The 23,613-nt window shown below is 45.5% G+C and overlaps 1 protein-coding gene across 2 annotated transcripts in view; it reads left to right on the top strand.

Annotated features, from left to right (window-relative positions):
- The first annotated feature begins 5,943 nt into the window (after positions 1–5,943).
- The window catches only part of OLFML2B (olfactomedin like 2B), a 29,482-nt gene continuing 11,812 nt past the window's right edge, over positions 5,944–23,613 (top strand). For both annotated transcript variants that reach the window (XM_081914061.1, XM_081914060.1), the window contains exons 1-3: positions 5,944–6,108; positions 14,728–14,991; positions 22,219–22,326. In XM_081914061.1, the coding sequence (XP_081770187.1) occupies positions 5,959–6,108; positions 14,728–14,991; positions 22,219–22,326 (522 nt within the window). In that variant the 5' untranslated portion in view covers positions 5,944–5,958. The remainder of the gene's footprint in view (positions 6,109–14,727; positions 14,992–22,218; positions 22,327–23,613) is intronic.

Here is a 23,613-nt window from a genome sequence, read left to right as displayed (position 1 = left end):
GGCTCTGAGACCTCCAGGGGAGGCCCGTCTCTCAGTCCCACCACCCTCACCACCCTGGTTGGGGACACAAGAAAGGGCCTTCTTGGTGGCTGCTCCCAGACTCTGGAACTCCCTCTCTGGAGAAGCTGTCCTGGCTCCCTCCTTGTTGTCCTTCCGCCAGCAGGGAACTGACTGCTTTTAAGATTCTGTGCTATGTTTTCAATGGATCTTTTTATAGTATTTTAATTCTATTAGTGTTTAATGAGTGTCTTTTCTATGCTTTTAGCTTGTTCTATTTTAGCTGCGTAAGCTGCCATAAGTTCCAAACTGGGGGAAAGGTGGATATAAATAAATAAAATAATGATGATAACAACAATTGTTGTTAGCCGCCCTGAGCCCGGCTTTGGCTGGGGAGGGCGGGATATAAATAAAATTTATTATTATTATTATTACCCCTCCATACTGCATGAAGGCTTCTCCATTCAAAAAACCAAAACACACACACCAGTTTATCTGAGACTGGTATGTCAGAATGCATTTTATCCTGACATGCCAGTTTCTATGTGGGGAGTATGTGTTTGTGTGTGTAGAACATTATTTTATGCGAGCCTCACCTGCAGCCGGAACTGGCACTGTCCACCAACTAAGAACTAAAGACCTCAGGTGTTTATTTTTTATTTTAATAATGTTTCAAAGTTTCACTTTAATTGCATTTAACCTTTTAGAATGTATTAGGCTTGATTTTTGTGTGTTCTACATTTCCTAGAATCATAGAATCTTTGTGTTGGAAGGGACCCCAAGGATCATCTAGTCCAACCCGCTGCAATGCAGGAATCTCAGCTAAAGAATCCCTGACAGGAGGCCACCCAACCTCCGCTTAAAAACCAAGGAAGGGCAGTCCACCACCTCCTGAGGGAGACTGTTCCACTGTCAGACAGCTCCTACTGTCAGAGCTGTGAGTCTCTCCCCTCCTACGCTGCCTTCCAGCTCTCCTTATCTGACCCTGAAGGCAGGATGTTTTCCTATGTCAGTTATGATTTAGCTTCAGGGAAGAAATCCTTGGCAGTTTCCTGAAAGATAGACGGGAGAAATGTCAATCAAGACTGATCATAGGCTAGGAGGCCAGGGCAACATGGGACACCCGATGCCTAAATTGGACAAAAGGCCTACACACGTCTGGTCAACCCCAAGGGGAGGGGAGTGAATAGCAGGAAGACGCCGTGTTTTCTATCCCATGACTTGTAACCTTTCTTGATGTATGTGAAGATGTTTTGTGTCTATTTGTTTGCTGTGTTTGAACTACGATATAAGCCTTTCTTCTGAGGTGTCTTGGGGCAGCCCTTCTCAACTGGCCTTTGAGTGGAGTGAGCTCTGTCTTATTGCAATAGCTATAATAAATGCTGGGTCCCTAAATCCTGATGCTGGACTTGAAAAATAGTTTCTGTGGTTTATTCAAAAGGTGGTTGTTCCTCACCCGGGTAACAAACAAGGTGATGTAGAAGGGAATTCCTACATTTGTCCCTATTGAAATTCAGTATGTTAGATTGCACCCAGTTTTCCAGTCCGTTAAGGTCATTTTCATTTTCTGCGACATTAGCGACTCCTCCCAGTTAGGTGTCATTTGCAAATTTGATGAGCATCCCCTCAATTCCTTCATCCAAGTAGTTTATAAAGATGTTCAACAGGCTTGGTCTTCTAAATATTCACAGTCTTCGTGTTAATAACACTTTCCACCTACTTACCTGAGAAACAAGTTAGACTGACAGGTCTTTAATTTCCTGGATTCTTTGTGGATTCTTTTTCAAAACTCGATGTTGGCTGCGCTTCAGTCCTCTGGTGAGGAGGCTGATTCTAGCAATAAGTTACATACTTTACCTTGAAGATCAACAATTTCCCATTTGAGTTCTTAAGAACTCTCAGGTGAGTGCCCCCTGGCCTTGGAGACTTGCCAACTAGTTCTGAAATTTAATCTTTTGCCACCTTGATTTCATATCGCTTCTCCATTGTGCTTCCGGGGGGGGGGGGGGATGGAGAAGTCTCAGAATTTCTGCAGTGAAGACTAATGCAAAATATTTATTGAGCTTTTAAAGAACATCTGCAGACTTTTGCTGGATCAGACTGAGGGCCATCTGATGCAACAATCTGTGTCCAGATGTCTCTGAGAAGTCCACAAGCAGGGATCTTGCCCTGCACCATGGTTTATCCTTAACACCCCCCTGAAAATGGGATGCCAGTAGTAGCTTCCACTTTCCTGCACTTCTAATGCATTTAAGGCATGTAGGGGGTTGAATTAGATGGGCCTCAGGTTCCCTCCCAACTCTGCAACTCTATGATTCTGCAGCAGCAGAGGCAGGTCCTCACCCCTCCATAGAGTCCAGCAGAGCCCAGTGGATCCTGTACTGCTTCTTAATCCCCTCCAGTCTGGTGGACTGGGGGAAACTAGGATTGCTCTGCCCTAGCAGGCATAGACCAGTCCTTTATATGGCCTGCAAGGTGATATGGAAACAATCAGTTTCACTGTTTTTAAGCTCCCATGACTAAACGATAATAAGACCAGCATTTCTCTAAACCTATTACCATTTGCCATCCAGCTTCCAGGGGGCAGCTGGGCACCTCGAAAGTAAACAGCAGCCCGAAGGAAGGAAGGAAGGAAGGAAGGAAGGAAGGAAGGAAGGAAGGAAGGAAGGAAGGAAGGGCTGCCCTGTATTTCCCCTCACCATCCTGGTCACAAGGTCCTTGGAAAAGTATATGGCAGTCTTTCAGAAAAGTGGGCGCCCTTTTAGATAAAACAAAAGCAAAGGTAATTTATTAATGAGCGGACAAAAACACAGCGTCATTCTATTTATTTCATAAAATTTATACACCATTTGATTGTAAAAAAAACCCTCAAAGCAGTTTACCAAAAGGAAAAACCATAAAATCAGGAAAAATTCACCATACATGCTAAAATAGTTTAAAATTCACATCAGCTTTACTCCCATGTAGGTGAGGCTAGGTTTGCAGCTCAGGCAGGTGCCTTTCTCCACTGCTGGGCTTGGGTGGGCGACTGAGGGCCAGGCCAGGAACAATTCTTTGTCTATTCCATGAAATCCAAGGTCACGTGGCTTCAAGCGCCTGGGGCAATTCCAGTGACGTCACGTGGCCCCAGCGCAGTGACCAGCCCCTCCCCCACCCCACCTGTGCAACATGGGCGGAGCCAGGATGGGGGGCGGGCTTGATGTTGGGCGGGATGCAGAACCCAGTTATCTGCGAGGCAATTGATCAGTTAAGTATTTCTATTTCTTTACCTGATTGGGGGGGGGGGGTTCTGCGCAGGGATCTTCTTTGCACCCGGGGAGATCCAGTTGGGGCTGGAGAAGGAGGCGGGCCTCGTGCTTGGTCTGTGCAGATCCACACGTTCGGGGCATTGAGATGGAGCAAGGCAGGCAGACCAGCTGTCGCCAAGCGGAGTCAAGCAGACACGCGTCTAGCCGGGGCTTCTGCCCCAGGTGAAGCCTCCGGGGGGGGCATTGGGGCTCCAAGCCAGAGAGAAAGCGGACGAGAGCTCCGTCCTTCCCCCCGAAGCTGAAGGGGCTCATTTAGAGCGATGTAGAGAGAGGCTGCGTGGCTCCCCCGTGAAGCAGAAGACAGGATCCCGTGTGGGTTTGCTGCTGTGCGAGAAAGAAATTCAGGAGGGGCAGGAAGCTGAGGAAGAGAAGCAGTTGGACTGGAAGGTGATCCTTGGGGTCTCTTCCAGCTCTACAACTCTGTGATCTCTTCAGAACTCTGAATGTGTTTAAATAGCTCAGGTTGAGTCATTTTACAGACTATACATGATTTGCACACAGGAAAGTAAGGGGCATTTTTCCTGCCAGAGGTCAGCCTTAGGACTGTACTGGAAGGGCACTTTATACTCGCAAAAAGCATTTCTATTCACCATACAGCGAACCTAAAATGACTACAAAATTATCATTTCTTAAAATGAGTAATCAAACAAAAGTAAAGGAATCTTAAAAGTGAAGGAAGACAGGTGTGCCTGGCGTGCTCTGGTCCAAGGGGTCACAAAGAGTCGGACACGACTAAACGACTCAACAACAACAACAAAAGGAATCTTGTTGAAGTTTAGGAGTAAATTTACACGTCAGTGGCGCTGTGGGTTAAAGCCTCAGCGCCTAGGACTTGCTGATCGAAAGGTCGGCGGTTCGAATCCCTGTGGCGGGGTGCGCTCCCGCTGCTCGGTCCCAGCGCCTGCCAACCTAGCAGTTCGAAAGCACCTCCGGGTGCAAGTAGATAAATAGGGACCGCTTACCAGCGGGAAGGTAAACGGCGTTTCCGTGTGCGGCTCTGGCTTGCCAGAGCAGCGATGTCACGCTGGCCACGTGACCCGGAAGTGTCTCCGGACAGCGCTGGCCCCTGGCCTCTTAAGTGAGATGGGCGCACAACCCCAGAGTCTGTCAAGACTGGCCCATACGGGCAGGGGTACCTTTACCTTTACCTTTACCCCCTGAAAGGGTTTGCACAGAACCAAGAAGAGGGATGGGTGGCCAAAAGCCTCAAAGAGAGGAGGGGGAAACATTTTAGAAGGAAGCCAGAGGGTCTTGGCTGATCTTACGGAAATGCAGCCTTTTAATGATCCTGTGACCAAACAAATCCAATTCCAAACCTGACCTCAGACACTTGCTGGACGTGGAAGCTCGACCATTGTCAAATGATTTGCTTTTAGTGGAAGGAAAGCTCGGGATTCTTTTGTATTAAAATAATATACAGTGGTACCTCCGGTTAAGTACTTAATTCGTCCCGGAGGTCCATACTTAACCTGAAACTGTCCTTAACCTGAAGCACCACTTTAGCTAATGGAGCCTCCTGCTGCCGCTGTGCCACTGGAGCCCGATTTCTGTTCAGCTAATTTCACTGGTGTAATATACATTCTATACATCATTTTCATCATATTCTCTTTCAAAGCATTACAGGCTGTAAATTTTATCCTTTCATTCCACAACCTTTCCCATTCTTCAAGCTGTATATTATATCCAAAGTCTTTTGCCTAGCTGGAGGTCTGTTCTTAACCTGAAGCACCACTTTAGGTAATGGGGCCTCCTGCTGCTGCTGCGCCGCTGGAGCACGATATCTGTTCCCATCCTGAAGCAAAGTTCTTAACCTGAAGCACTATTTCTGGGTTAGCGGAGTATGTAACCTGAAGCGTATGTAACCTGAAGCGCATGTAACCCGAGGTACCACTGTATTGCCTACTTTTTATGCCCTTTACAAATAAATGGGTTGAGGTGTTTGTTTGTGCGCACAGGACCTCGGGGTGGGGGCCAAGCTGGGTCTTTCCCCGGGGGCAGCCTAGCTTCGGGCCGGCTGGCTTCTTGGCTGGCGTGGCCTCCCCAAGCGGCGCCCGTCCGGCTGGAGGTTTCGTGGCTCCGGCTGCTGGGGAAGGGGCCGGAGCGGGACCCGGCGCCCCGGAGGTGTTCTGGCCCGGCCAAGTCCTTCGGCGCCGCCTCCTGCTTCCTCCATGCGAGGCGACCCCCGCCCGCCCGCCCGCCTGGGGCTTGCCGGCCTGCAAGAAGTTTCAAGGCGAGGTTGGTCAGGCTTCGCGCCTTGGAGTCCCTTCAGACCAGAAGCGCGGCTCTCCCGTTTCGGGCCCGCTTCGGGGGGAGCCTCGACCTGGCTGGACACGCGCGCGCATCTTCCGCACGAAATGCGGAGCCCCTCGAGACTCGCCTGAGCGGGGAGGGACCCAGACTTGCGGGTTTGGGGCGCCGTCCTCCTGGCGTCGGGGGGTCGGAAGACACAATAGCCGGAGAGGAGGCTCCTCCTCCGGCCCGCCCGCCCCGCCCCGCCTCGCCCCCAGACGGGCAGCGGAGCCGGAGTCAGGCGCGCTCTTCCCCGCAGCCGCCATCCCCGGCGCGGCCGGTGCAGCTCGGCTCGCCGCGAGACCCCGCCGCCGCCCATGCCCGGCCCCTCGCCCCCCGACGCCCGCTAGCCGCCGCGCCCTCCATGGCTCGGCCCGTGGCGCTGCTCTGCTGCTGCTCGGCGGCGGCGCTGCTGGCCGCCTGCTGGGGCTCCTCCGCCGCCAGCCCCGCCGCCACCCCCGCCGGCGCCCCGCTCCACGACGAGGCGGACAACCAGGAGAACATCCTCTCGCAGGTACGCGGGGCGGAAGCGCACCGGGGCAGCCCGGGAACCCCGCTGCCCGCCCCAGCTCCGGGGCAGGAGTCCCGCGCGGAGTCCGGGCAGCCCGGGGGCGATTCGGCCGCGGCCGGGCAGACGCCCGTGCGCCGCCACTCGCCCCGTTCCCGGCTCTGGATGCGGCTGCCGGGTCTGCTGGAGGCCATCCTGAAGGAGAGCGGAGGGCGTTAGACGGAGCCGGGGTCTGGCTGGGTAGGAAGAAGGTGCAGGAACGAGCAGGCGAGCGCCTTCCCTCTTCGCCCTCTCATCCCCCTGCCGGGCGCTCGGAAGGGATCCCGGGGCAGGGAGAGGGGCTCTCTGGACGCGGGCCGAGCGGGGTGCCAGCTACAGGCACGGCCCGGGTCCGGGGGCGGGGAGGCTTCCCAGTTCCCAGGCGCGGATTTGCTTAGAACTTCAGGAAAGTTATGTTTTCTCTGAAAAACAGAGGCAAGTTCCACCGGATGCTTCCAAATCAACGTGTGCTGCGCTGTATTGAGAATTGGATAAAGATAAATTTTAAAATGAAATAAATGTGTGCAGTATTCAGGTGCTGGTTCCAAGGGCATGGAAATCATTATTTAGCACCCTTCAGACCTGCTGCAAGTTAGTTTAGTCTGCAAACCAATTCATATTAGAGCCATTATTTTCCCAAAGAAGGATGTATGTGGATTTTTCATTTGGGTTCCTGTCCCTTTGAGAAATAAATATGCTTCATATTTTTGAAGGCTGAACTGTGACTCAGTTGAGCTGAAGCTTTTGAGTCTCCAGCTCAATCAAAAACATCTTTACTTTGAACTCCGTGGAATTTGCTTCTGTGGGACTTATTCCAAAGAGAGCGTGCTTAAGATGGTGCAGTGATTCACAGCCTTAACATAAACAGGTTGTGTTAAAGAAACTCTCTTCAAAGGTATCTTTCCACTTCATCCCTTGATGGGATCTCTGCACATGTGTGCGCCATGTTGAGCACTGCAGTGTTACACCCTATGGGCTGTGAATTTCCTTAATTTTCATCTGTACTAACGTCTTGGAACAGAAGCACAGTCTGATGTGGATCTCATCTGCTTCAGCTTGCTTCCCCAGACTGCTTCCACACCCACCCACCCAATGTTGTTGTCATCAAAATTCCAGTACTTCCCCACCTTGTCTTTTTTACATTGGATGCAGTTTTCTCTTACTGTGGAAAAGCTGAAAATAGCCTACTATACATCTGCAGTCACAGATGGTATAAAAGTTCGTTAGCACTTATTTCTTCTTTTATTTTATCTTTTTTGGCAGGTGGGTTGTTAACAGGTAGTTTTTTTAATACTGTTTTTATTTATTTTAATACTGTTATTTATTTTAATACTGTTTTTATTTATTTTCATGGTACAGAAGATAATTTTTGAGAAAATAATTGTTACAACAGTAAAAAACAAATAACTTGTCCTGAAAAAAATTACAGACTTGCCATGTGTTAAAGTTTCATTTGATTACTATAAGAGATCACGCCACATTTTCCCACGAGTGCTGGGTTGATTCCTGCCACAGTCTGAGCGATTTGTATTCAATAAACATTTGCCATATGTTATAAAAGGAATATGGATTGTGTTTGCCCTTTGCCTCTCTCATCTGGTATGTTAGTTTCTCAGCCAGTGCTATTAACCATACTCTGTTATACCAAGAATCAATGTTCAGCCCAACACTGGTTTTCCAACAGCTGGCTATCTCCATATGGGCAGCAGTCCATAGAAAGGTTAAGAGGTCATCATTAGGATACTCGTGAGCAGACAGGATCCTAAGCCCAAGCAGTGCTAGTGCAGGGGACATTTCAATTGTTTTGTTCTGTATCAAGCTTTTTTCTTTGAAGACAGCATTCCAGAAGGGTTTGATGATGTCGTATCACCACCACATATGGAAATACATCTCCTTCAACTATTGGGATTAACTTCCTTACATATTCAGGGTAGCCTCAGCGTGTATAATGCCACCTATGCAGACGTTTTAATGAGGCTTCCCTTATTTTGGCAGAAATTGATTCCAGTGGTCTCCCAGACCACAAAGCCATCCCTTTTTCATTTGGTATTTGCACATCTATGTCCATTTTCCATGGCATTTTTGTGAACAATAGATTGCCATATTCTAGTATTATTCGAGCTTTATAAATTGAGGAAGCTGTGCCCTTAGAGAGTGGAGAGAGGTTAATGCTCTACTGCTGTTAGTTTCCTGTTTGCTTGAGTGGAAATGTCTGGGTTATACAGGAATCTTAACAGCTGGTTGAAGTGGTACCATGACCATTTAAGGTTTGGTATGGCTGCTATGAATTGTTCTTTTTTTTGGGGGGGTGTACTGTTTGCATAGAAATCTTTTAATTTATAAAGACCCACCTGTTCCAAACCATTCCAATCTAAACATTGCCCTGGATGAAAGCGAAGAGGGATAAGGGGAGATATTGGGGGAGCCAGTTTTTTAAACTTTGCTTTCCACACATTTACTGTGGTTCAGAGGAAAGCATTCACAATAGCATGTGTTTAAGTGAGTGCGGAGGGTAGAAAAGGATATGCTCTATATACAGGACCTGAAATTTCTATATCTACCTGTGGTTTACCTTTCTGCCCATGGATCAGTGACATCAAATGTTTTAATTAGAAGGCATTGTAATGAGTTTGGAGATGTGGGATTCTGAGACAGCCATTTTTTACACTTCCATATATATTTCTGGAGCCTAGTCATGCTTCCCCCCCTTTTGTGAATAAACTTGTTTATTGAGCACTGCCAATTTTTTAATTGTTTGGGTGTAATCATCACTGGCAGCACTTGAAATAGAAACAAAAATTTTGGCAGGATAGCCATCTTTACCGCATTGATGCAGCCTGACCATGATGAACGTGGGTCTTCAAGACATTGTCATAACTGTAGGAATGCTGGTGTGAAGTTTGCTTTCTTTAGAGCTGATAGAGCTTTCTGATTTTGAATGATGGTCAGGCGAAGGAATGCCTATATACATTATTTCTTATTTGGATTCATTGAATCATAGAATTGGATGGGACCCTGAGGGTCATCTAGTCCAACCCTCTGCAATGCAGGAATTTCAGCAACAGCATCCATGACAGATGGCCATCCAACCTCTGCTTAAAAACCTCCAAGGAAGACCTCCTCTCGTGGGAGTCTGTTCCACTGCCAAACATCTCTTACTGTTAGAAAGTTTTTTCCGAATGTTTCGTTGGAATCTCCATTGGTTCAAGACCTACCCTCCAGAGCAGGAGAAACAAGCTTATTCCCTTTTCCATGTGACAGCCCTTAGGATGTTTCCAGATGGCTATCATATTTCTTCTCACTCTCCTCTTTTCCAGGCTAATACCCAGCTCCTTCAACTGTTCCTTGTAAGGCTTAGTTTCGAGACCCTTGATCATCTTGGTTGCTCTCCTCTGCACATGGTCCAGCTTGTCAACATCCTTCTTAAATTGTGGTGCCCAGAACTGGACACAGTATTCCAAGTGTGGTCTGACGAAGGCAGAATAGAGTGGGACTATTACTTCCCTTGATTTGGACACTAGACTTTTGTTGTTGCAGCCTAGAATAGTATTTGCCTTTTTTGCTGCTGCATCACACTGTTGACTCGTGTTAAGCTTATGGTCCACCAAGACCCCCAGATCCTTTTCACATGTACTGCTAGTAAACCAGGCGTTCCCCATCCTATATTTGTGCATCTGGTTCTTCCTGCCTAAGTGCAGAACCAACTCTGTTGAAATACATTTTGTTCGCTTGCGCCCAGTTCTCCAATCTGTTAAGGTCATTTTCATTTCTGATTCTGTCTTTTGCAGCATTAGCTTTCCCTCCCAGTTTGGTGTCATTTACAAATTTGGTGATCATCCCCCCAATTCCTTCATCCGTCATTTATAAAGACATTGAACAACAAGGGGCCCATGACAGAACCTTGCCACTTTTTTCCAGGATGGCAAGGAACCATTAATGAGTACTCTTTGGGTTCAGTCAGTCAACCCAGCCACAAATCCACCTAACAGTTACCTTTTTCAACCCACATTTTACCAGCTTCCTCGTGAGAATATCATAGGGGTAACTTTTTGCTTTTGCTATGATGGATAACATTGAGTAGCCGGCATATTGGGTCACAGGTGTGTCTCAGGGGTATGAATACAGCTTGGTCCATGGTGATGTAGAAATAAATAAATGTGTTGAGCCTTGCAGTAAAGATTGCTGTAAAGATTTTAGCATCTTGAGTTAAAAGGCTTGTGTGGAAATGGATGTTGCCCCTTCCCAAAGCGTAGGCATCCATGATAACTAGGAACCAAGTATGGAGCTAGTGCAGTTCCTGCGAATTTTTTAAGGTGCACATGCACAGGGAAGGAAATATCTGCCCCCGTGCCCCCCAATGGGGAAAAGTAGTAGAGGGCAGGAAGGTAGGAACTGAGGGGGAGGCACCAGAAAAGATAGCACAGAAACATTCCACCAGGGACTGTGCACTGGCGTGGATGGCAAGTAGTGGAATACCTAATAAAATTGAAGACCCAGAAAAACTGGCTCAGAAGGAACCATTAGCATCTGGAAGGACCCCTAGCAAGATAGGTAGGTTTCGGATTGTTGCCATGCAGCCCTTTCCTATGTGCTCAAAAGTAAGTCCTGGTAGGACTTTCTCCTGAGCAGATATTTCCAGGATTGTGCTGCATGAGTAGTTGTATGTTTATTCCTATGGCTATGTGAGCCTGTGGCAACAGCGGCACTTTCAATCAGCTTTGTGTTGGTTTTCACCTGTGGCTAAAGTCAGCCAAAAGTGACAGCTGCTGCCATAGGTTCCAACAGTTGTAAAAATGAGCCATAAATTGGTATGAACAGGAGCTCTTTATGGCTGGACTGACTGTGCTTTTGGCTCTTTATTAGAAACAGAAACAATTATTTTTACTTAGATTAAAGTCTGCTTCTAAATTAATTTACTCTGTGGTTGAATAAACTCGGGTCATGGGTGTTACTATAGTTTCCTTTTTACAAAAGAATATTGCTTTATTTGCATCAGAGATGTGCCAAATGCAAGCCCAGCCAAATTTAATACAAAATGAATGCATTGCCAGAATAGTATAGCTGGATAACAAAGCAAGCAAATTGGGCCTATTTGATTGGATCAGCTTCCATTGTTAAAGGAGCAAAGAAGCTTACATTCTATGTCAAGCACAATGAAAAAAAGGAAGCAAGTGACCTAAAGAGGCTAAATTTAGTTATGGATTGTTTTTAAAAAGGAGTGTTTTGAAATGATGGTGGCCTAATTACTAATTTTGAAACACACAAATCATGTTGATAGATGGGGAATCTTAGCCTGCTTTGTGCACAGCGTAGCTTTCACATGCAGGAGTCCTCTTCTTGCCCTGCTGCTAGTGAGATGGAGGCAAACTCAGAAAGGTACTGCTTTCACATATAATGGATATGTATTTTTTATTTAATTAAATACTTTTTTTTAAATTCTTTTTATTGAATTCTTGAAAAACTACATCGAAAAGCAAAAAACTCACAAACAGTTACAAAATAGAAATAGAAAAGCAAGAAAGAAAAGATGAGAAAGAAAAAAGAAGGGAAACAAAAAAGAAAATCGGAATAACACATATCAACATAAAACAGACAAACTTACAAACATTTGACCTCCTTCCATCTCGGTTTAGGTTAGGTAATCTTGTAGTCTTTCTGCAGTTGTGTTGTATTAACTCTATACATTGCAGGTGTTAAATTCCGTCCACTGTGATTTTAGTAATTCCCAAATTAACTTCAATATAACTAAAAAATATATTCCAATCGTTCTTTAGCCTTACATTTTTTTGATGCCTAATCCTTTGTGTCATTCTCGCTAGCTCTATATACTCGAATCGTCTCATTTGCCATTCTCTGACAGTGGGGGTGTTAGAAGATTTCCAGTTTTGCGCTAATAAAATCCTGGCCGCCACCATTGCGTATTGAAAGAATGTTTGGTCCTCATTTCTGATCTCCTCTCCAATCATACCTAAGAGGAAAGCTTCCGGTTTTTTTGGGAAAGTGTATTTCAGTATTTTCTTTAACTCATCATAAATTTGGCCCCTGAATCTTTTCACCTCATCACATGTCCACCACATGTGGAAAAAATTTCCTTCTTTGGTTTTACATATTTAATTAAATACTTAGAAGTGCATTAAGTTATTTCTAATAAGATTTGGTTTTAATTATTAGTGAATATCAATATACATATCAAGGCTTTGAGATTAGACCACTGAAGAAGCCCGGAAAACTACCTTGGGAGTGGGCTATCTGAAAGCCCCAGTAAAAGGGCCCCATCAGGGGTGAACAGCAGCCTCTTGATTCCTTGGCCCGCCAGGGCCAAACAGGTGCAAAACGCCGGCACCCTGTCTACAACCTTATTAATATCCATCTACAGCTTCACTACGGGACGCGGGTGGCACTGTGGGTTAAACCACAGAGCCTAGGACTTGTTGATCAGAAGGTCGGCGGTTCGAATCCCCCCAACGGGGTGAGCTCCCGTCTTTCGGTCCCAGCCCCTGTCCACCTAGCAGTTTGAAAGCACGTAAAAGTGCAAGTAGATAAATAGGTACCGCTCTGGTGGGAAGGTAAACGGTGTTTCTGTGTGCTGCTCTGGTTTGCCAGAAGCGGCTTAGTCATGCTGGCCACCTGACCTTGAAATTGTACACCGGCTCCCTCAGCCAATAAAGTGAGATGAGCGCTGCAACCTCAGAGTCATTTGCGACTGGACCTAATGGTCAGGGGTCCCTTTACCTTTACAGCTTCACTAGCATCTCTCGGTATTGTGAAAAACACCGAACTTACTTTTGTTGGTATCTTCATGAACTTACGTAAAAAGATAAAGAAAACAAAAGACTGAGTTAAGCACTTGGAAAATCCATTGAAATCAGACATTATAAGTTCATCTTAGGTTGGGTAGTTTGCAAGTCTCTGTGGCTTTGAATAAGGTTTTGTATTTTTCTCAGAAGATTGATAAAGAATGTATAATCACTTTGATAATTACTGTGTGTATATTAGTGTTGCATGAGTCGTACTACTTCTATCAGCAGCACAGAGTGCATTTTTCTTGCTCGGTGGCACAATCTTTTTTATCCATCTCTGCTGACTAGCAATCTGGCTGGTGCTCGGCTTCAGATGTCATGCCGAATCATTGTTAAGGAAGCCTGCATACGGCTGAGTGCAGGGGTGGCCATCATGTGATCTCCAAATGTCTTGGACTGCAGCTCCCAGCAGCCTCACCCAGCACACCCAGGGGTCAGGGGTGACAGGAGTTGTAGTCCAGCAACGTCAGGGAAGGGTGGGGGGAACCACATCGACTATCCCCCTCCCTGGTTTAGTGTCTTGTCTGACCTGACAAACCATAGTTACAACCGCTGCTCTGCCTTCGGAGGGCGCTCCACTGCGGGGCAGAGGAGATGGAGAATAAAAGCAGACAAGCAGGTCTCACCCGTGGTTGGCCTCTATTATGTGTGGAAGCTCAAATCATTCTCTAGCATGATGTCTGAACTGAGCCTGTGCCATCTGAATGCAAAGCAGCCAGGGTGTCTCATCACTGAATCTCTCCAAACATTGTTTTTGTGTGAATATGGCCAACACACACCTCATGCCTCACCAGGAGAAGCTTTACCATCTTTTTCAAATCAGATATACCCAATTTTGGTGACTGATTAGATTTAAGGGTGTATTTATTGTTTTGTCACTCCCTTTTATCTTAGTTGTCCTTTTTAAGAAATGCACCTTCAGTGGCAGACTTGGATTTGCTGCTGAGTAGTGTGTGGTGTAGCCCTCAGATGCGTCTCTCCAGATGGTTCTTCTGAATGAAGTTCTCCACCCCTGGGAAGTCTCAGCACATACTTGCACAGCAAGAAAAAACATGTGCGCCGGCTATTTTTATTCGTCAGTTTTGTGTCTGATCCCTAAAGGAAATTCTCTGGGTTGCATCTGCAGTTGTTGGACATTTGCTTGGCTGATGCAGCTAGTCTGCTCCAGAACTCAGGGGAGAGGTGCTGCTCTTCAGAATCGTCCTGCAGGAGAAGGTGGTCTTGCTGAGGGATTGACTCTGACTTTATTTCAAGCAGACCATGAGGGTTTCCTTTCTTCGGCTGCATTCCTTCTGGAGCATATCCAGTTCCCACTGGGACCATTCTCCTGCAAAAGCCAACCTGAGGTGCAAAGAGAACAGTTCTTGCATAACTCCTTCTCACTTCAGTAAGGCTCAAGGAAGAGAATGTCTTGAGGGACTGTGCCTGTTAAATTTAAATGAGCTCATCCTGGAATGCATGGTTTGAGAACTACAGCCTTTTAATTTCCCAAAACCCAAGAGAGCAAGAGAGCGCAAAGTTCATCGGGGGAAGCTGACTAGTTTGGGGTTTGGGTGGTGGAAGAAAATTACTTTCCCAGATAATCAAGGAGCAGAAAATGGTGAGAATCAGCAATATTTTAAACCAGCGACCTATTTCTTCAAGGTTTCAGAATGTCTGAGCCTCTCCCATACACTCCACAGGAACAAAAATAAAGCAAGGAGAATGGAGGGAGAGGAGGGGAGGGAAATTCTACTTTCAGAACAAACTGACCAGCTTATTCTTTTTCCTCCTTTCCCTTTATTAGTTGTTAGGGGACTATGACAAGGTGAAGGCCGTGTCGGAAGGTAGAGACTGCCAGTGCAAGTGTGTGGTGAGGCCCTTGGGCAGAGGCGCTTGCCAGAGGATTAATGAAGGAGCTGCCAAACCAGAGGATTTTTACACGGTGGAAACGATCACTTCTGGACCGGAATGCAAATGTTCGTGTGTAGCCCCACCGTCCGCCCTGAACCCCTGCGAGGGAGACTTCAGGCTGAAGAAACTGCAAGAAGCAGACAGCAAAGACTTCAAGGTATTACACACACACACACACACACACACACTGCAACTGTGATTTCTCATTCCGAAGCAATAGGCAGCCTATTGATATTGCTTTTGAGGCAATAAATCTGTAGACTCCTGACTTTTTGAAAACAAACATGTTACCTACAAATATACCAGGTTTGAGGGGCAGTGTGTAAAACAGCAGCTCCTCAGAGCATTCGGCATGTTCTTAACAAACAGGGCTGAGAAGCCAATGGTGGTCTGGATATTGTTGGACTCCACTTCCCAACAGCACATGGCCAGGGGTCAGGGATGATGGGAGCTGGAGGCCAACAACATCAGAAGGAGCACAGGTTTCCCAGCCCTGCCTGAAAGCAGCTCCTTCCTCTGAAGACTTCTGGCCAGCAACTGGCCTCTTTGCTCCTAGATTCAGCTAGGTAGCTGTGTTGGTCTGACGCAGTCAAAATAAATAAAAAAAATGGTCCAGTAGCACCTTAGAGACCAACTAAGTATGTTCTGAGTATAGGTTTTCATGTGCATGCACACTTGGTATCTGAAGAAGCTTAACCTGAGTCACCAGTGTGATGCAGCAGCAAGAAACCTGAATGCTATACTAGCCTGCATCCACAGAATTCTAGTGTCCAGATCAAGGGAAGTAATAGTACCACTCTCTTCTGCCTTGGTCAGACCACACTTGGAATACTGTGTCCAGTTTAAGAAAGATGTTGACAAGCTGGAATGTGTGCAGAGAAGGGAGAACAAGATTATCAAGGGTCTGGAAACCAAGCTCTGATGAGGAACAATTGTGGGAGCTGGGGGTGTTTAGCCTGGAAAAGGAGACTGAGAGCAAATATGATAGCCACCTATTAATATCTAAAGGGTTGTCGCATGGAAGAGGGAACAAGCTTGTTTTCTCCTGCTCTGGATGGTAGGACTCGAATCAGTGACTTCAAGTTACAAGAAAGGAGATTCCAACTAAACATTCAGAAAAATATTTCTAACAGTAAGAGATGTTTGGCAGTGGAACAGATTCCCACGAGAGGTGGTGGACTCTCCTTCCTTGGAGGTTTCTTTTTTTTTTTTTTATAAATATTTATTAAGATTTTTACAGAAAAGAAAAGAAAACATCCAATAACAATAAACAGTATTACTTTGTTTAACAAAATTTCATATCCTTCTTGAGCTTCCTCACGCCTCCCACTCCCATTTGCATCATTAATGAATTTTGTCCAGCAAATTATCATCTTATTTCCAAATTTTGTAACCGCTTATCTAATTGCAATAAAATAGTTCTCCTGCAAATTTGTTTTTCTTAATCTCTCTTGTCATCAATTCCTGATCTATTTTAGTGATGGCCAATTATTTATAACTAAGCATCTTTCTTAACATTCCAATAAATCATAATATTTTTGTAAATAAGTCTTAAATTTCTTCCAATCTTCTTCCATCCTTTCTTCTCCCAAGTCTCGGATTCTGCCAGTCATCTCCGCCAGTTGCATATAGTCCATCAGTTGCATCTGCCATTCTTCCAGTGTGGGTAGATCTTGAGTTTTCCAATTCTTAGCGAGTAGTATCCTTGCTGCTGTTGTCGCATACATAAAGAATGTTCTATCTTTCTTTAGCACCTTCTGGTCGACAATGCCCAGGAGAAAGGCCTCTGGTTTCTTGGTGAAGGTATACTTAAATACCTTTTTCAACTCATTATATATCATTTCCCAGAAGGCCTTCACCTTAGGGCAAGTCCACCAGAGGTGGTAGAATGTTCCTTCATTTTCCTTACATTTCCAACATTTGTTATCTGACGAATGGTATATTTTAGCAAGTTTAACTGGGGTCATGTACCATCTGTATATCATTTTCATTACATTTTCTTTCAAAGCATTACATGCGGTAAAGTTCAGCCCAGTGGTCCACAACCTTTCCCAATCCTCAAACATAATATTATGCCCAATATCCTGTGCCCATTTTATCATAGCTGACTTAACCATTTCGTCTTGGTTATTCCATTTCAACAGCAAGTTATACATTCTTGAAAGTACCTTGGTCTTAGGTTCTAGCAGTTCTGTTTCCAACTTCGATTTCTCCACCTGGAATCCTAACTTTTTATCACTTTTAAAAATTTCCTTAATCTGAGCGTAATGTAACCAGTCTCGCACTTTGTCCTTCATTTTCTCCATACTCTGCAATTTCCAATTATCTCCGTCTTTTTCTAACAGTTCCCAATATTTTGGCCAGTAGGCTTCCATATTGGTTCCTTTTCGGGCCTTAGCTTCCAAAGGTGAAAGCCACCTTGGTGTTTTATTTTCCAGTATGTCTTTATATTTTGTCCAGACATTAAACACTGCTTTTCTGACAATATGGTTCTTAAAGGCCTTATTGATCTTAACTTTATCATACCACAAATATGCATGCCAACCAAAAGCATTGTTGTAACCTTCGAGATCTAACACATCAGTGTCCTCAAGAAGTAGCCAATCCTTTAGCCAGCAGAAAGCTGCGGCTTCATAGTACAACCTTAAGTCTGGCAGGGCAAAGCCCCCTCTTTCCTTTGCATCTGTTAATATCTTAAACTTGATTCTGGGCTTTTTGCCCTGCCAGACAAATTTAGAAATATCTCTCTGCCACCTCTGGAAACACTCTGTTTTATCCACAATTTGCAATGTTTGAAACAAAAACAACATCTTTGGCAGCACATTCATCTTAATTGCAGCGATTCGGCCTAACAAAGAAAGCTTCAGCTTTGCCCAACTTTCCAAGTCTCTCTTAATTTCCGACCAGCATTTTTCATAATTATCTTTAAATAGACTCAGATTTTTGGCTGTTATATTAACCCCTAGGTATTTTACCCTTTTCACCAGTGATAATTCTGTTTCTCTCTGAAACCGTTCTGACTCTGTATCTGTCATGTTTTTCCCTAGCACCTTCGTTTTTTGTTTATTTAACTTAAATCCTGCCACCTGACCAAAATCATGTATCAATTGTAATACTCTTTTCGTACTAGATTCTGGCTCCTGCAATGTCAAAACTAGGTCATCTGCGAAAGCTTTTAGTTTATATTGTTTCGCTCCGACCTGGATCCCCTGCACCAGCCGGTCCCCTCTAATCAAATTCAAGAGCACCTCCAGAACTGAAATAAATAACAGAGGGGAAATCGGGCAGCCTTGTCGTGTTCCTTTTTCAATTTTAAATTCTTCTGTTACCACATTGTTAACTATCAATTTAGCTTTTTGTTCTGAATATATTGCGTCAATCCCATTTTCAAAACCCCGCCCCACTCCCATTTCTTTTAGATTTCCCTTCATAAATTTCCAAGAGATGTTGTCAAAGGCCTTCTCCGCGTCTATAAATATCAGCACTGCTTTGGTGTTTATGTCTGTTTGCAAAAGTTCCAAAATGGTTCCTTGGAGGTTTCTAACCAGAGGCTGGATGGCCATCTGTCCTGGATGCTTTGGCTGGGATTCCTGCATTGCAGGGGGTTGGACTAGATGACCCTTGGGTACCTTCCAACTTTATGATTCTATGATCCACACACTTGTAATTGGGTAACAGCTATGGGTAACATAAATGTGAGAGATTTCAAAGTGTGGAACACTTTGAATACTCAGAAAGCACTTTATAAATTATGAGTAGTGTCAATGAATAACTGTCTTGCTTAGTTTTTGGTGAATGTCCATTTTGCTTTATGAACATTTCTGCTTTGCCAGCTGGGAAAAGTTTCAGCAAAACACAACTAATGATATTCCTGCTTTCCCTGTAGCAACGCATAGGGAATGCTGCTCATTTTACACTTATTCTTTGTGGATAGTGAGCCTGCTGAGGGGCGTTGTGTACGTGGCAGTATGTGGTAGCTGTGGCAGATCTGTGATGAGCTGCAGGGGGTGAAGGAAGAGAAGAATGTTCCTGAAAAATCAGACTCATTCTCAGTATGCACTGCCCGTCCCAGCTGGAAATAAAACCTAATTTTGCAAAAACCCAGAACACAATTCTGGCTTTAGTTTTGCCAATTTGTGTCATTCCAGAGCTCTTGCTTTCAAATTAGTCTCCGTTTTGTGTGTGCATTTCCCAACAGTTATAATTCTGAGAGTGCTGCCTGCTAAAGATGGCTCTGGTCTTGCAAGATCAGACCAACAGTCCTCTTTGCAACGGGAGCCAACCAGATGTCTTTGGAAAACTTGCAAGGGCAGCATGATGGCTGCGACAAGCCCATGGGGATTGTATGTGTGTGTGTGTACACATCTGGTGCTTGGAGACATAGAGAGAGCCTCTGGCCACAAGGGTTCCGCTTGGTTTCCTGCTTTCATTCCCGCAGTCTGCCTTCCATTCCCTTGGGGCCTGCATGCGCTGTCCTCCGAGTGGCTTCCCACACTCATTTGGGGTTGTCCTTGTGTGGAAAAAGGCACATACCAGGAAGCCGCCAGCTTCATGCGCTTGTTCTGGTAATTGTTGTCTTTCCTTATTTTCTGCTTTACAAGGCTTTTTTTTGGCAGGCCAAAATGTAACTGGAGACGGTTGTTTTAGGTTTGTTCTCACAACCCTGAGAGACATGAAGCTTGAGCCTCCAGCTTATCTCCTGCCTGGGCAAGTTCAAATGAACTGTAATCCGCTTGGCTATCTGACCAGCAACACCTCCTTTGTTCTCCAAGCAGCAAGGTGGCAGGGAGCTGGCCTTACACATGAATGGATGACCTCAGCCTAATGAGGAATATTGCAAAGGCTTGGAAGCTGCTACAATTTGGACCAGGCTTTGCTTGGCGGCATCCCAATTCAGGCAGCTGGTGGGAAGTGACATGAAATACCCGAGGATGAGCTTGCTTTTACCCTCTGTATCTTGGTGGCACATAAAAGTTTGCTTGCTAGAGCAGACCCAAGCCCATCAGACCCAGCATTCGGTTTGCAGCAGGGGCCACCCAGACGCCTCTGGAAGTTCAGAATCGGGACGCAGAGCAGGGGTGGCCTTCCCCTCTTCTTGGCCCTCAGCACCTGGTTTTCATGGTTTATGGCGCTACCTTTGAGCACAAAGGCCCGATTCAGCTCTCATTCCAAATAGCCATGAATTCTCTCCATGAATGTGTTCAGTCCTTCTTTAAAAAAGGGCAAGCAATCTTCTGGAAGGGAATTCAGAAGTTAACTAACAAATTCTATCTGGCTGAGTGTCTGATCATATGTTTTGGGAACAGAGGGTCTGATGTTCGGTCCCTGAAATATTCAGTTAAAGCTATCTCTGGCCACAGTTTTGGAAAATAACTTTCCCTGAGTTTTTGGAACTGTTACTACCAGCCTGAGTAGAGCATTCTGGGACAGATGGACCAGTGGCTTGACTCCATAAGGCAGCTTCACATGTTCAGATTCATGTTAACCTATTGGCAGCTGTGAGACGGGTGGTTGTATTGTGCCTGAGAGCAACATCCTCAAGCCTGCCTCCACCGCTCATGGCCCCCTTCTGTGAAGTTTCTAGGGAATTGCTGCCAGATTCCTTGTCATCCAGGAACAGTGTCATGTTCCACACGGCTAATTCATAAAGTTCCCTGAAGAGGGTTATGCAAACATGCTTGGCTCTAGAACTCAAGCTGGGAATGCTCAGAACTAGGGCATCCAGAACCTTCTTGTGCCAAGCATAATTTGAAGCCATTCATCATCTCACATTTGTTTAACAACTTCTTCTTCCTTTTGGATTGGGCTTAGATTAAAAGATACCATTTACCATAGTTTCATTTTTTGAAAAACAACAACTGCTATTACAAGGTCAGTTCCAATTTAATATTTTCCATCAGAACAGTGAATTTCTTACAGTTGCACACATGTGGAAGAGGAATAAAAGTACCGATGGTTGCAATCTGGATACCGATAGAGAGAAAGTGAGAAATTTCAAAGAACACTTAACTGTAGCGTTAATTTTGGGGCAAAACTACCCATGGCCTTGTCTAGAATAAAATATTATTACATTGCAGAAGGTAGGAACAGACTATGAGGACAGGAGAAAACAGAAGCCAGGCAGCTGTAAATGGAGTAAATTCTCCTGAACAAAATTTGGTATCAAAATGTGTAAAGGGTTCCATCAAGAGTGCGCACTTTCTGCTTTACTGATTTAGCATAATTATAGATCACGCAGTTACTAAAGTAGTAGAGAAGTAGTAGAGAAAATTAATGAGAAGGAAATAAATTGGACCTAGAAACAAACAAGTATAAAACTAAGATATTGGGGAAGAATGAAAAACAAAACACCCTGGTGTAATGAATGATATTAAACGAGGGCAGATTGAGCAATTATAAGAATTTAAATTCCTGGGAAGCATTATTTCAACACAGGTCTCTTGACATTTTGAAAAAGCTATGAATTGATTTAAGTACATAAACACAATCAAATAACATCAGCCACATAAAAGGGTAGATCAGAAACGTAAAGTAGCAAGGGTATATATCTTTTAGTTTTAAAAATTACAGAATTATTTATGTAATTACAATTTGTATTTCTTTCAGCAAGATATAAGTGGAGACTATTGTTCTGCTGCTGTTGCGGCCAAATGCCCTTGAAGAGTGACTCTTAGGTGTGCGTTTCAAAGACCGCAAATGAACATTTTCTTTCTCAGTGACTTCCTTTGGATTTGCTAAACATTTGATACAGCCAGTCATGTGACAGAGAAACCCAAGTTCTGGGTTTGATCATGTTTTGAGGGTGAAGCTAAAGTAGTGAACTTGCTGTCTTTCCCACTCTCAGAATAAGCTACCAGGCTCCTAAAAGGGCTCCTGACCTTGGCTGTTTTCCATTTAATTTAGAATGTAAGCTTCTTATGACCTGAACCTTGTCTTTTTTTGCTTATGAAGCTCTGAAAAATGCCAAGTACACTGGTGACACTATATGTAGGCATGATGATTATGAAAAAAAACTTTTTGCATATATTCTCGGGATACCACTATGTATGGCCATTAATATTTCCATTTCAGAACCAATAAGCTTTGGTCCTTTCCCAACCGAGACCCTACAGCGCAACACTCGCACACACCCGCCAAATGTGTGCTGTTGAGGACTATGAAATAAATGTGATATTCTTTCTCTTGTGTCTTTCAGTGTACAAAACAGTCTTCATAACAGGCCTGCAGGGGAGGCTTGGCTGAGAGATAGTTAACTTGCCTATTGAGCTTCACGGCTGAGCTGTTCAAAGGGTTCATCCAAAGAGCACACAAATTGTGTTACTTTCAGGCAAGCAAATATGAGGGGAGACAGTGACATAACTGTTCCATGATTATGTGTTTTCAGCTGGCAGCTGTCATCGATCTACTAGAAGGCGCTTTCTATGGCTTAGACTTGCTCAAGCTGCACTCTGTCACAACGAAGCTGGTTGGCCGAGTAGAGAAACTGGAAGAGGTAAGATGGCTGCCCTAGACATCATTATGACAGCCCCAAGAAGCTGCTAAGTTGCAGATCAATATTCTACAGTGGGCAGCTTGATCCACAATACTGAGTCCCACAGCAATTTTGGGAACAGTCTGTTGTGAAATGAGATTTTGTAGGCACCCAGCCTTTCCATCCCTTTCCTCTAGCCCTCTTACTTGACATGCAGAAATAATGCAAGCCCATCACTTCATGCCAATATAAATTTTGCCTGTCTAACTTGTCTATGGAATGCTTTAGAGCAGGGCCATCTTTAGCATATGCAGTGCTGGAGTGCAAAAAGCTGCCCAGCCCTCCCAATTTTGGGGCGGCGGGAGGCCAAAGTTGTTGAGCTTTTTAAGGGGGCAGCTCAGAGTTGTTGAGCTTTTGGGGGGCCTGCAACTCTCTCCCTTGCTGCTGCTGCAGGGGGAGGGGGGAGAGCAATCCATGCAGAGGCTTGGGAGGGAAGCTACGCCCCTTGTGGGAGCAGCGTGCATGTGCTGGGTGGGCCTCTTGATGGCAGGAGGGCGGAGCTGGCTGGCTGCCTCAGCACTTGCAGCAGAAAAGCTCTGACAGGCTGTTGGCCGGCCTGGCTCTTCAATCCCCGGACTCCAAATCTTGGCCCCGGACTCTCGGCCTGGCGCCCCTGAGAGCTGGGCACCCAGGTGCCCTGCGCCCCTAGCACCTATGGTTATGCCGGTCCTGCTTTAGAGGCAAAGGAGCTTGAGCCGGGAGAAATGGTGGCAATCCTACTTACCTACAACCAGTTGCATAAATATATGCCCTTGTGGGATGCGGGTGGCGCTGTGAGTAAAACCTCAGTGCCTAGGACTTGCCAATCGTATGGTCAGCGGTTTGAATCCCCGCGGCGGGGTGAGCTCCCGTCGTTCAGTCCCAGCTCCTGCCCACCTAGCAGTTCAAAAGCACCCCTAAGTGCAAGTAGATAAATAGGTACCGCTTTATAGTGGGAAGGTAAACAGCGTTTCTGTGTGCTGTGCTGGTGCCGGTTCACCAGAGCAGCTTCATCACGCTGACCATGTGACCCGAAAGTGTCTCCGGACAGCGCTGGTCCTCAGCCTCTTAAGCGAGATGGGCGCACAACCCTAGAGTCAGACACGACTGGCCCGTAACGGGCAGGGGTACCTTTACCTTTATGCCCTCTGTCTGCAGAAAAGGTGCCATTATTCCACTTTAAAGGATCTTGGGGACTGCAGTTTGTTGAGAGTGCCCCTGTTCCCCGCATGGGCAGCTCTGGTTCAGGCTCTGGCTGTGGTGCGGACG

Source organism: Podarcis melisellensis (genome assembly GCF_964234715.1).
Source record: "Podarcis melisellensis genome assembly, chromosome: 6".
Lineage (NCBI taxonomy): Eukaryota > Metazoa > Chordata > Lepidosauria > Squamata > Lacertidae > Podarcis > Podarcis melisellensis.
This window is presented reverse-complemented; position numbering and strand designations above follow the sequence as displayed.